The sequence below is a fragment of the Macaca mulatta genome, chromosome 1 (assembly GCF_049350105.2).
Source record: "Macaca mulatta isolate MMU2019108-1 chromosome 1, T2T-MMU8v2.0, whole genome shotgun sequence".
Taxonomy (NCBI): Eukaryota; Metazoa; Chordata; class Mammalia; order Primates; family Cercopithecidae; genus Macaca; species Macaca mulatta.
Window position 1 is genome coordinate 231,758,104 of NC_133406.1, and position 12,955 is coordinate 231,771,058.

General features: G+C 49.4%; 1 protein-coding gene across 7 annotated transcripts in view; it reads left to right on the forward strand.

The window, feature by feature from the left end:
- The window catches only part of SLC2A7 (solute carrier family 2 member 7), a 47,689-nt gene that overhangs the window by 17,311 nt on the left and 17,423 nt on the right, over positions 1-12,955 (forward strand). For 5 of the 7 annotated variants that reach the window (XM_077975749.1, XM_077975698.1, XM_077975708.1 and 2 more), the window contains 2 exons: positions 2,497-2,572; positions 5,293-5,420. In XM_077975749.1, coding sequence (XP_077831875.1) covers positions 2,497-2,572; positions 5,293-5,420 — 204 coding nt within the window. Of the gene's footprint in view, positions 1-2,496; positions 2,573-3,015; positions 3,224-5,292; positions 5,421-6,653; positions 7,207-12,955 lie in introns of those variants that run through there. The other 2 variants (XM_001118335.5, XM_077975755.1) reach the window with 2 other exon arrangements.

A 12,955-nucleotide genomic window follows, 5' to 3' on the forward strand; every position in this document is an offset into this window, starting at 1 on the left:
ACAGTGTGCAATAAAGTACGTGCTTCAATGCATACATGCAAGGGTTCAATTGCATTAGAAAACATCTGTGGGCAGTGAACAGGTGTGGATTGAGGAGAGGTAAGACCAGAAGTCATCCCATTCAAGAGGTAGAAGGAGGCTGAGCACAGTGGCTCACTCCTGCAATCCTAGCACTTTGGGAGGCCAAGGCAGGAGGATCCATTGAGCCCAAGGGTTCAAGACCAGTCTGAGCAACATGGTGAGACCCCATCTCTACGAAAAATACAAAACGTTATCTGGGTGTGGTGGTGTGCACCTGTAGTCCCAGCTACTCAGGAAGCTGAGGTGGGAGGATCACCTGAGCCTGGGAGGTCAAGGCTGCAGTGAGCCATGATCACAGCATTGTACTCCAGCCTGGGAGACAGTGAGACCTTGTCTCAAAAACAAAGAAACAAACAAAAAAACCCAAAAAACTGGGGATCATATTTCAGTAAGACTAAAACACAGCAGACCACCCAAACAAGAAGTACATCATTTTAATTTGCAGTGTTCCCAGCCTGTATGTATTAGCCACGTTCTACGGAAGTGAGGAAAATACATGGTGTGGCATGATACAAAATCTTTAAAAAGCAATCAGCATTCCGTGTCTCTGAGGCAGCCTCTCTGCTCTTGTTGCTTGTGCAGGAACCGCAGCATTGCCCTGAACCCTTTCAAATGGAAAATATATCAGCAATGCAATTGCACATGAGTACAAGAATGTGTGAGGAGCTCATTCTGTCATTTAGAGACAAAATCTTTGCTCTTTTCCTTCTTTTCCAAGCTGCCCTCTCTGCAATGACTTTGTCCTTAACCACCAGGGAGTGCAGAGAGCTTCATGCAGCAAAGAACTGGGAGGATTCAGGGAATCACCAGGAGGCCAGGGCCTGTGAGGAAAGCAAGGCCTGGAGAGGAACAGTGTTAGTGACGCTCATAAATCAATTTAATTAAAGTTTCCCTTGGAAAGAACTTCCTTCTCTAATTTTAAAACCAGTGTAAGTTCTCAGCCAGACACGGTGGCTCACACCTGTAATCCCAGCACTTCGGGAGGCCAAAGCAAGTGGATCACCTAAGGTCAGGAGTTCGAGAGCAGCCTGGCCACATGGTGAAACTCCATCTCTATTAAAAATACAAAAATTAGTCGGGTGTGGTGGCGTGTGCCTGTAATCCCAGCTACTCGGGAAGCTGAGGCAGGAGAATCACTTGAACCTGGGAGGCAGAGGTTGCAATGAGCCGAGATCGCAGCACTGCTCCAGCCTGGGTGACAGAGCGAGACTCTATCTAAAAAAAAATATATATATATATATATAAGTTCTTAGTAGATAGGGATTCTAGGAAGTGAAAAGAGGTGATCACGACTGAGCGCCACCTGCAGAGACCACCGTCAGTGACATTTCCGAAACCTAGGGACATCCCCAGTGGCTCTTTCACTCCTGTCCGACCAGGGGCTCTGCCTGAAAATGCACCAGCAGCTGCCGGCTTCACACTGGGTCCAGGGTGGCCCCACCAACCCAGCCAGCCTCGCTTTTGTTTGATGTGTTGAATGGCCCCCAACCCACCCGCCTTCTCTTTCTGTTGAAAATGAATCAGATCGTGTTGCTTCTCTGCTTGGAAGCTCCCAGGGCCTCCTCTCTCACCTCACCATCCAGCTCTGTTGCCAGCTTGTCCCTTGAGGCTGTCTCATAACTGTGACTACAGGGTTCCCTGGGAAGTTCATCTGGGGGCGCCTGGTTGGTTTGGCTGAAGTCCGTTGACCTGGTTTTGCATTGGCTGTTCTCCCAGCAGTTGGGAGCAGAGATGGTGATCTGCCGGCTCCACTGGTCCGGGGGTCCTAGGAGTCTCCAGAGAGTGGTAGAGAAAGTCCGGACCTCAGCTCACTTATGTTGACTGGGTGACTTCAGCCGTTGCTTGATCCCTGAGGGACTAAGGTTCCTCATAGTCTGTGTTCAGAGCCCTCTGTGCTCTGGTTCCATGATTGTGGGATTGAAGCAATCATATAGGCCGGGCGTAGTGGTGCATGCCTCTAGTCCCAGCCACAGGAGGCTGAGGCTGCAGTGACCCAAGATTGCGCCACTGCACTTCAGCCTGGGCGACAGAGTGAGAGTCTGTCTCAAAAAGAAGAAATAAGAAATAATCAGAGTCACTCAGAGGGCAGAGGAGTATCACAAAGATGAGATGAGTTAATATTTGTGATTTGTAAAGTGCAGAGAATAGCACCTGGCAGGAAAATAACTCAAAGGTAGGTGTCCCTCGTTCTCCATGACGCTCATCAGGTGAGGCTGGAGGGAGCCCTCTGGGAGGCAAGAAGGCCTGGTTCTCACTGGCCTTCCTCTCTTGCCCACAGAGCCCTTGAGGTCCATGTAGGTGCCCAGACATCTAGGTGCGGCTCTTCCCTGGGGCAGGAAGGTGGGACCTGCAGGTGGACCCCTCCGCACGTGGGGCTCCTGGCCTCAGCCCAGACAACCCTACCTCTCCCCACAGAACAAGCTCTCCGAGCTGTCCTATCTCGGCATCATCTGTGTCTTTGCCTACATCGCGGGACATTCCATTGGGCCCAGTGAGTACCTGCATGCTGCCCTCGCCCCGGCCATCCTGGTCCATTCCTGGGCCTGGCACGCAGTCGGTGCTCGACACATATTTGCTGAGTGAATGCACGTGCTCATGCAGATCCCACCCGTTCTTAGCTCTAAGCCTTGATGGCACTCCAGGCCATGTTCATTCATTCAACCAGCGTCAGCCAGGCCAGTGCCCCACTGATCATCTGTGGCTCCCAGGGGCGCCCAGACTCAGGTTTGGCACCCAACAAGGAGATGAGCTTTTGCAGAGAGGGAGCTTGTGCCGTCCAGACCCCCCCTGGGGCACCTCCGTTTACATCCATACCCTCCAGACACTCACTTTAGCCTCCAAGCCCACAGCACACCCAAGCCTCAACTGCCTTCTGTCCCTGCTGACCGCCAGCTACAGTCCCTTATTACACTGTCCCCAATGTCCTGTTGCCAGTGGCTTCGGGCTTCCACCTGGGCCCACCTCTTGGGCAGCCTCTGAGACTCCAGACTCCTTCCCCAGTGTGTCCTGAGACTTGAACCTCCTTCTCCCTGCCTGGGAAGAGACACCCCTGACTGTGAAGACTCTAATAACATTCCCTGAAGAATGTTCATTTTGAAGGCACTGTCCATAAACCAAAATGAAGGTATTAATTCATTCAACACCCATTGGCGGAATACCTCTTTACACTGTGCTGTGTCAGGCACATGAACGAGACCACATAGTTATATTTAAGGGTATTTAAGAAGTGGGATTTAGGCCTGGCACGGTGGCTCATGCCTGTAATCCCAACATTTTGAGAGGTAGAGGCAGGCGGATCACTTAAGGTCAGAAGTTCGAGAGCAGCCTGGCCAACAAGGTGAAACTCTGTTTCTACTAAAAATGCAAAAATTAGCCAGGTGTGGTGGCGGGCGCCTGTAGTCCCAGCCTGAGGCAGGAGAATCACTTGAACCCAGAAGGCAGAGTTTGCAGTGAGCTGAGATCCACCACTGCACTCCAGGTTGGGCAAGAGAGCAAGACTCCGTCTAAAAAAAAAGTGTTGCGGGGGTGGGATTTAGAGCAAGATGCCTTCCCAGTGTACCTCAAACGTGGAGGCAGCAGAACCTCGAAGGAAAAGCGCTAGTGTGTGTAGGAGACCTGGCCGGGTTCCAAGCCATTCTGCCCCCACTGCCTGTGTGTCACCTGGAGCAAGCCATGATTCTTCTCCAAGAACAGGGGTGATCAGGTGTGCCAGCAGATACGAGGTCAGAGCATGGGCTGATCTGACATTCAACTTAGGCCTAAGGACTATTGGCTGCTGCTGTTGTGGTGGACAGGAGGGAGGCAGGACAGATGGCATCCCTTGGGGGCAGGGCCCTGGAGAAGGGGCCCGGGCCCCACCTCACTGGGCTGCAGGAGTTTGCTTTTGATTTCCCAGCTTCATTCAGGGGCTTTGAATTCTTCTCCATGGCCATCCAGGGAGATCAGGCCTTTTCTTTTCTTTCTTTTCTTCTCTTTTCTTTTTTTTCTTTAGAGTCGGAGTCTCACTCTGTTGCCCTGGCTGGAGCACAACCTCCATCTCCCGGGTTCAAGGGATTTTCTGCCTCAGCCTTCTGAGTAGCTGGGACTACAGGCGCACGCCACCACGCTGTACTAATTTTTGTATTTTTGGTAGAGACAGGATTTCACCATGTTGGTCAGGCTGGTTTCAAACTCCTGACCTCAAGTGATCTGTGAGACCTGGCCTTTTCAATGAGGCCATTTCACCACCTAACCGTGGGTGGGAAGCTTGGAAGAGGAGGGACAGAATCTTCCTCTTTCTTTGCGTAAAGCTACAGATATGTATATATGCAGGACCTAAACAGACACACAGTATTAAAATGTCATGGGAGTGGCAATTAGGGAACAAAAATGGCTTTAGACATTCTAGACAAAGCTTCTTTTTTTGTTTTTTTTTTGAGACGGAGTCTCACTCTGTCGCCCAGGCTGGAGTGCAGTGGCGCCATCTCGGCTCACTGCAAGCTCCACCTCCCGGGTTCAAGCTATTCTCCTGCCTCAGCCTCCCCAGTAGCTGGGACTACAGGCGCCCGCCACTACGCCCGGCTAGGTTTTTTTTTTTTTTTTTTTTTTTGGTAGAGACGGGGTGTCACCGTGTTATCCAGGATGGTCTCGATCTCCTGACCTCGTGATCCGCCCGCCTCTGCCTCCCAAAGTGCTGGGATTACAGGAGTGAGTCACTGCGCCCGGCCTAGACAAGGCTTTTTAAGGAGGCGATAATGAAAAACAGTTGCCCAAGAAAAGGTGTAGGCCGCAGGCACTGCCATACCCAGATCCGCCATAGGAGGGCGGCACTTCCCAAGCGCGGGCCGTCTGAAGCCACAGTGACGCCGGCGCAGAGGAAGCTCTTTGAGAAAGCTCTGTCTGTGAGCTGGAGCCGCCTCACTCCCGCTGCTCCCACGAAGCTTCCCATCCATTAACTTTCTGCAAACCTTCATGGAGGTCATTGGCCTTGAAGCAGCAGCAATGGAAATTCAATTCTAGGCTCTCCAACCAGCCTTTGCAAAGTGGACCTTTCCAGCTCCTGCCCTGATCACACCCTGGTTTTGTGGGTAAAGGCAGAGTTCTTTTCCAGTCCGCAATCCCAGCTGGGGCTCTTAAGGGACCTAGGTCTGAGGCCAGAGTGGGCCGCGCCCCGCCGGCCCTGGGGGACCCCTGGGTCCTTCTCCGCCCCACCCAACCTGTTCCGACCTCCAGGTCCTGTCCCCTCGGTGGTGAGGACCGAGATCTTCCTGCAGTCCTCCCGGCGGGCAGCGTTCATGGTGGACGGGGCGGTGCACTGGCTCACCAACTTCATCGTGGGCTTCCTGTTCCCGTCCATCCAGGTGAGCGAGGGCCCCTTCCCCAGTCCGCTCCACCCGGCCTCCAGGGAGTAAGCTGTATTCCCCTTCCGCTAAGCACATCTGGAATCCAGCAAGGTGGGGACGGGCTCTCAGACACATCCAAGGGTCCACAGACACACGTGGCCCCACTGCCTCCAAACGCTTGAAGACACGAGTTTCCCAGTTACTGAAGGGTGATCCCCCACTGAAATTGTAAAGGGCTGTTGCTTAGGGGCTCTGGTCCGCGGAGCTCAAAGGTAGCAGAAAGCAAACAAAGCCAGAGCCAGGGAGCACATCCCCCACCGCCTCCTTCCTCGTTCCAAAGACAAGCTGGGCCACAAACTCTGCGCTCTCAGCACCTTCAGGGCACAGAGGCCTTAAACTCCTATTGTCAAAAGGTTAAGCAGTCTTTTTTTTTTTTTTTTTTTTTTTTTAGACAGGGCCTTGCTCTGTCACCCAGGCTGGAATGCAGTGGTGCAAACGCAGCTCACAGCAGCCTCGACTCCCAGGCTTAAGTGATCCTCTCACCTCAGCCTCCCAAGTCGCTGGGACCACAGGCATGGGCTACCACACATGGCTATTGTTTTAATTTTTTTTTAGGGATGGGGTCTTGCTATATTGCCCAGGCTGGTCTCAAACTTCCAAAGCACTGGGATTATGGGTGTGAGCCATGGCACCTGACCAGCTTCTTTTTGATAATAGGGTGAGGGGGATCCAATTTTCTAGATTTTTTTTTTTTCTGCAAACAATCTTTAGTTATCACAATTTTCTAGCAATATCATTCCTCCAGGAGCGAAACAAAACTGGCCACCAAGCAACTCCTTTATGGACTCACAAAGGCCTCGACCAGCACTGGTTATTTGTCATTGTTTGTTTGAGGGTTTTTGTTTTTGTTTTTTGGGAACAGAGTCACGCTCTGTCGCCCAGGCTGAAGTGCAATAGCGTAATCTTGGCTCACAGCAACCTCTACCTCCTGGGTTCAAGCGATTCTCCTGCCTCAGCCTCCCGAGTAGCTGGGACTACAGGTGTATACCACCAGGCCCAGCTGATTTTTGTATTTTTAATAGAGATAGGGTTTCATCATGTTGGCCAGGTTGGTCTCAAAGTCCTGACCTCAGGTAATCCACCTGCCTTGGCCTCCCAAAGTGCTGGGATTACAGGCGTGAGCCACCGTGCCCGGCTGGATCAGCCCTGTCTTTCTCTGCCCCCTCCTCTCTTTCTCGTCTCCTGGTCTAGGAGGCCATCGGTGCCTACAGTTTCATCATATTTGCCGGCATCTGCCTCCTCACTGCGGTTTACATCTACATGGTTATTCCTGAGACCAAGGGCAAAACATTTGTGGAGATAAACCGCATTTTTGCCAAGAGAAACAGGGTGAAGCTTCCAGAGGAGAAGAAAGAAGAAACCATTGATGCTGGGCCTCCCACACTCTCTCCTGCCAAGGAAACTCTCTTTTAGTGGCCCTGCATGACTGACGGACGGGAGCCCATATTTCAGGCTTCCTTCTATGAGAATGGACCTCCTAGCCCCAGGCTCTGGGGAGGATAGTAGCACTGAGGCTTTTGTTGTTGCCCCCATTTAATTTAATTATGGATATTATTAAATACCCGCAATCATGCACATTTAGCTGAGAAGTTCCAAGGCTAACCGCTGACGAATGACCTGGGGGAAGGGGCAGGTATGTGAATTTTGATTGGTTAAGACTTGATTTTCCAATTCTACATTGGCACCGAAATTTAAATGATGTGTAGAGGCACTTTTTTAAAGTAAAACTTTTCAAGTTCCCCAATTGCTGTGGAGACCCAAACTGCCATCGTGGCGTCGATTAGGGAGTCCAAGGCTCTGAACGCTATTGCCTTCCTGGCGACGTGGCTTCCTTTCTCCACCCTGTGGTTGCAGGTTGCACCGTGAATCCCAGCCCGTGTGCCTAGCTCAGTCCTGTCGATCACAGGGTTAAGGGGGCCAGCCCCTCCACACCTGCAGGGTATTTCTTGTCAGGTGGGATAAGAGACTGAGAAAAGAAACAAGACACAGAGATAAAGTATAGAGAAAGAACAATGGGCCCAGGGGACTGGCGCTCAGCATACGGAGGACCCGCGGAGGACCCGCAGGCACTGGTCTCTGAGTTCTCTAGTATTTACTGATTACTATCTCTACTATCTTGGTGAGGGAGATGTGGCAGGACTATAGGGTAATGGTGGGGAGAGGGTCAGCAGGAAAACGTGAACGAAGGGCTCTGTGTCATAAATAAGTTTAAGGAAAGGTGCTGTGCCTCGATGTGCGCATCGGCCAGATTGATGTTTGACTTCACACCAACATCTCAGTGCAGTAAAGAGCAGTATTGCCGCCAGCACGTCTCCATGTCCAGCCATAAGGCGGTTTTCTCCTATCTCAGTAAATAGAATGTACGATCGGGTTTTACACCAAGACATTCCATTCCCAGAGACGAGCAGGAGACAGATGCCTTCCTCTTATCTCAATTACAAAGAGGCCTTCCTCTTTCACTAATCCTCCTCAGCACAGACCCTTTACACGTGTCGGGTTGGGGGATGGTCAGGTCTTTCCCTTCCCACGAGGCCATATCTCAGGCTGTCTCAGTGGGGAGAAACCTTGGACAACACCCAGGTTTTCTTGGGCAGAGGTCCCGGCGGCCTTCCACAGTGCATTGTGTCCCTGGGTACTCAAGACTGGAGAATGGTGATGACTTTTACCAAGCATACTGCCTGCAAACACATTTTTAACAAAGCACGTCCTGCGCAGCCCTAAATCCTTTAAACCTTGAGTCAACACAGCACATGTCTCTGCGAGCACAGGGTTGGGGCTAGGGTTACAGATTAACAGCATCTCAAGGCAGAATAATTTTTCTCAGTACAGAACAAAATGGAGTTTCTTATGTCTTCTTTTTTCTACATAGACACAGTAACAGTCTGATCTGTCTTTCTTTCCCCCACAACGGGGGCCGCAGGCAAGGGAGTAAGACCATTCCCAGTCCACTCTCTCTCCTCCTCTCCCTCCGACGGGGCAGATGATATCTTCCTTGAAAACAAGCTGCAGGGCTGGGTGCGGTGGCTCACACCTGTAAACCCAGCGCTTTGGGAGGCCGAAGTGGGTGGGTCACCCGGGCTCAGGAGTTCGAGACCAGCCTGGGCAACACAGTGAAAACCTGTCTCTACTGAAAATACAAAAATTGACCAGCGCGGTCATGTGCACCTATAGTCCCAGCTGCTCGGGGAGGCTGAGGCAGGAGAATTGCTTGAGCCCGAGAGGCAGAGGTTGCAGTGAGCCATGATAATGCCACTGCATTCCAGCCTGGGTGACAGAGTGAGACCCTGTCTCAAAAAATAATAATAATAAAAATAAAAAAGCACTTGCCTTCTGGCCTGACCATGTCACTCTCTGCTGGAATCCTAGGCTGACTCTGTCACTTGAGATGATAAGGCTGGAACCCCATTGTCATAACGTGGGTTTCCCGCCACCACCCCAAGTACTTTCAATCCTCTGTGCCTTTCTCCCTGGGGTGCTTTCATATGCCTTTCCTCCAAACAATCACAGCCCTACCCTGCCTTCAAACCCCAGCTCGAATGAGCCTTAAGAACGTCTCCTGTCCTGTCCAGTGGGAGGTCCTCTCACCTCTGGGCTCTGGAATCACTGTGCGTCTTTTCCCATTGGCGGGCTTGTCACTTTGCATATTGTAGGTCTAGCTGTTGCCCTGTAGCCTCCAAACTTAGTGGCTTAAAACATGACAACTGTTGTGTCTCCTGGTTCCTGTGGGTCAGGAATTCAGATAGGACTCCGTGGGAATGGCTTGTCTCTGCCCTTTGACATCTGGGGCTTCAGCTGGAAGACTTGGAAGCCCAGGAGCAGAGCTGTCTAGAGGCTCCTTCTGCTTCTGATCGCTGGTGCTGGAGGGCAGCGAAACTGACACTCAGCCTGGGCTCCTCACACCTGGGGAGCTGCATTCCTGGGGGTGACGGGGCAGGGGAGACAGAGTCACGCACACACCAAGAAAGTCACATGCTGTTTGCTAGATGCTAGTTGGTCACTCCAGCCCACAATAGTGGCAGGGGGGATGGCTGTGATGAGAATTAGACCACCCCTTTTGTTTTATTTTTATTTATTTATTTTGAGACAGAGTCTTGCTCTGTTGCCCAGGCTGCAGTACAGTGGCACAATCTCGGCTCACTGCAACCTCTACCTCCCAGATTCAAGTGATTCAGTTGCCTCAGCCTCCCAAGTAGCTGGGATTACAGGTGTGCACCACCATGCCCAGCTAGTTTTTCTATTTTTAGTAGAGATGGGGTTTCACCATGTTGGCCAGGCTGGTTTTGAACTCCCAACCTCAGGTGATCCATCCACCTTGGCCTCCCAAAGTGCTGGGATTACAGGCATGAGCCACCACGACCAGCCTAGACCACCCCTTTTAGAGACAGGGTCTCACTCTGTTGTCCAGGCTGGAGTGCAGTGACAGTCATGGCTCACGGCAGCCTCGACCCTCTGGGCTCAAGCGATCCTCCCACCTCAGCCTCCCAAAGCACTGAAGATTACAGGAGTGAGCCCCTACACCTGGCCTCTTTTGAATAGAGGAGTGTGTCAAAAGAATTTGCAGAGATAGTTGAAACCATCTCAATATCTTTCTTTGGGTCTCACATTTTTCACCCATTCAGTCCCTAAGTTACTTAAGGTCTTTTAATTTCACTTTGCACATTTCTCATTGAGGCCAATAATCTTTGCCTCACATAAACCAGGTGGAAATGCTTGGTAAGTATGAAGCATTTCACAAAGGTCAGGGTTCATCTTCATGGCTGCTGTTAGAAATGGATCTGACAGCTGTGTCCCCTGCATGATCATTCCAGAGTCTCCACTGGGCCCGTTCTCTGTCTGGATCTGTACAGAGCCCTGCACCAATGACTGAGTCCCCAGCAGGTCCTGTGGCTGAGGCACCCTAGGTGTCTTCATCCAGGAATTCCAGGAGTCCATGTGATTCCTCTCCCGAATGAGGATGCCTCCCTCCTGGGTCACATACCCTGCTGGACGTCTGTTCCCACAGCCTTTCCTGTAGTCCACAGAAGGGAATGTCCAGGTCTCATAGTAACCCAGTGAGTGGTATGAGAGCAAATCAGTGAAGAAGTCACCACCAGAGTGTTGGCTGAGTGAGCCCAGGGCCACCCAAATACATTTGCTGCGCTCTGGAGTAAAACAAGATGATCTGGTGGTCTTTGTACTTGGTGTGAGTGGAGAAATAGGTTCTGGGCCTGGACAAAGCTAACTGGCTTCTGCCCAGTAGAATACAGCCAGGGGACAGGATAGTAAGCGGATGTTATGAACACTGGAATGCCGATAAATTTGACAATCTAGATGAAATGGACAAACTCCTTGAAAAACACAGAGGACCAAAGCTTACTCAGTAAGAAGTAGATAACCTGGGCTGGGTGCAGTAGCTCGTGCCTGTAATCACAGCACTTTGGGGATCACTTGAGGTCAGGAGTTCGAGACCAGCCTGGCCAACATGGTGAAACCCTGTCTCTACTAAAAAATACAAAAATTAGCCGGGCAAAAAAACAAACAAAAAATAAATAGATAACCTGAATAGTCTTAAGTCAGTTAAAGAAATTGAATTTATAATTTAAAAACCTTCCCAGAAGGGAAGAAAGCTTCAGGCCCATATGGCTTCACTGGTAAATTCTACCAAACGTTTAAAGAAGACATAATACTAATTTAACACAAATTCTACCAGAAAATTAAAGAGGAAGGAACCCTTCTCAATTCATTCTATGAAGCCAGAATTACTCTGATACCAAAATGGCACTAAAGACATTACAAGAAAACTACAACCCAATATCACTCATGAACAGAGATACAAAAATTAGTAACTATATTTTAGCAAGCAGACTCCAATAATATAAGGACAATAATATATCTTAACCAAGTAGGGTTTATCTCAGGAATGCAAGATTGGCTTAATCCTCCCCAAATTGATCTATTCCAGCTAAAAACAAGTTCCATCAAAATTCCAGCAGGCTTTTTTTGGCAGGGGGTGGGGAGGTGGTGGATGGTGGGGTTAGAAATTGACAAACTGATTCTATTATTTATATGGAAATGCAAAGAAACTAGAATAACCAAAACAACTTTGAGAGAATTGAATTTGGCGGAATAATATTACTTGACCTCAAGGCTTATCGTAAAGCTAGAGTAATCAAAACCATTTGTGGTATTAGTGCAACAATAGTGAATAGATAATGGAATGCCAGGAAGAATCCAGAAATAGATCCACACCTATACAGACAACGATTTTCTCATTTATTTATTTATTTTGAGACGAACTCTTGCTCTGTTGCCCAGGCTAGAGCGCAGTGGTATGATCTTGACTCACTGCAACCTCCACCTCCTGGGTTCAAGCAATTCTCCTGCCTCAGCCTTCTGAGTAACTGGGATTGCAGTTGCCCACCCCTATACCAGGCTAATTTTTTGTATTTTTAGTAGAGACAGAGTTTCGCCATGTTGGCCAGGCTGGTCTTGAACTCCTGACCTCAATGATCCACCCACCTTGGCCTCCCAAAGTGCTGGGATTACAGGTGTGAGCCACCACACCCGGCCTCAGACAACTGATTTTCCAACAAAAGCAACTGAGTGGTGAAAGGATAGCATATCCAACAAATGTGCTGGATTGATTATGTCATATGCAAAAAAATCAACTGTGATTCCTACCTCACATCATACAAACAAATGAACACAAACTGGAACAGAGACCAAATTAAAACTTTAAATTATAAAACTTCTAAATAGGAGATAAATCTTTGTGAACTTAGGTTACACAACACACTAAAAAGCACAATCCATAAAAGAAAAAGTTGATAAATTGGACTTCAACAAAATTAATAAAATTTTCTATTTGAAAAGTTGTTATAAGAATGAAAAGACAAGCCACGGACAGGCACAAAAAATTTGCAAATCACATATCTGAGGAAGCACTAGTATCTAGAAGTACAAATGTACAATGCATAAGAAAATCTCAAAGCTGGCCGGGCACAGTGGCTCATGCCTGTAATCCCAGCACTTTGGGAGGCCGAGGCGGGCAGATCACCGGGTCAGGAGTTCGAGACTAGCCTGGTCAACATGGTGAAACTCCATCTCTACTAAAAATACAAAACTTAGCTGGCTTGATGGTGGGGAACCGTGATCCCAGCTACTCGGGAGGCTGAGGCAGGAGAATCACTTGAACCCAGGAAGCGAAGGTTGCAGTGAGCCAAGATTGCGCCATTGCACTCCAGCCTGGACAACAAGAGTGAAACTCCATCTCAAAAAAAAAAAAAAAAGATGCTCAACATTGTTAGTAATTATGTAATTATGTAAATTAAAATCACAATAAGACACCACTGCATATCTTATAGGATGCCTAAAATTTAAAATACTGACTACAAGTTTTGATAAAAATGAGGGGCAACTGGAACGTGGGTCCATGGCTGGTAGAAACGTAAAATGGTCCAACCACTTCCAAAAACAGCTTGCCAGTCTGTTAAACAGTTAAGTGTACATCTACC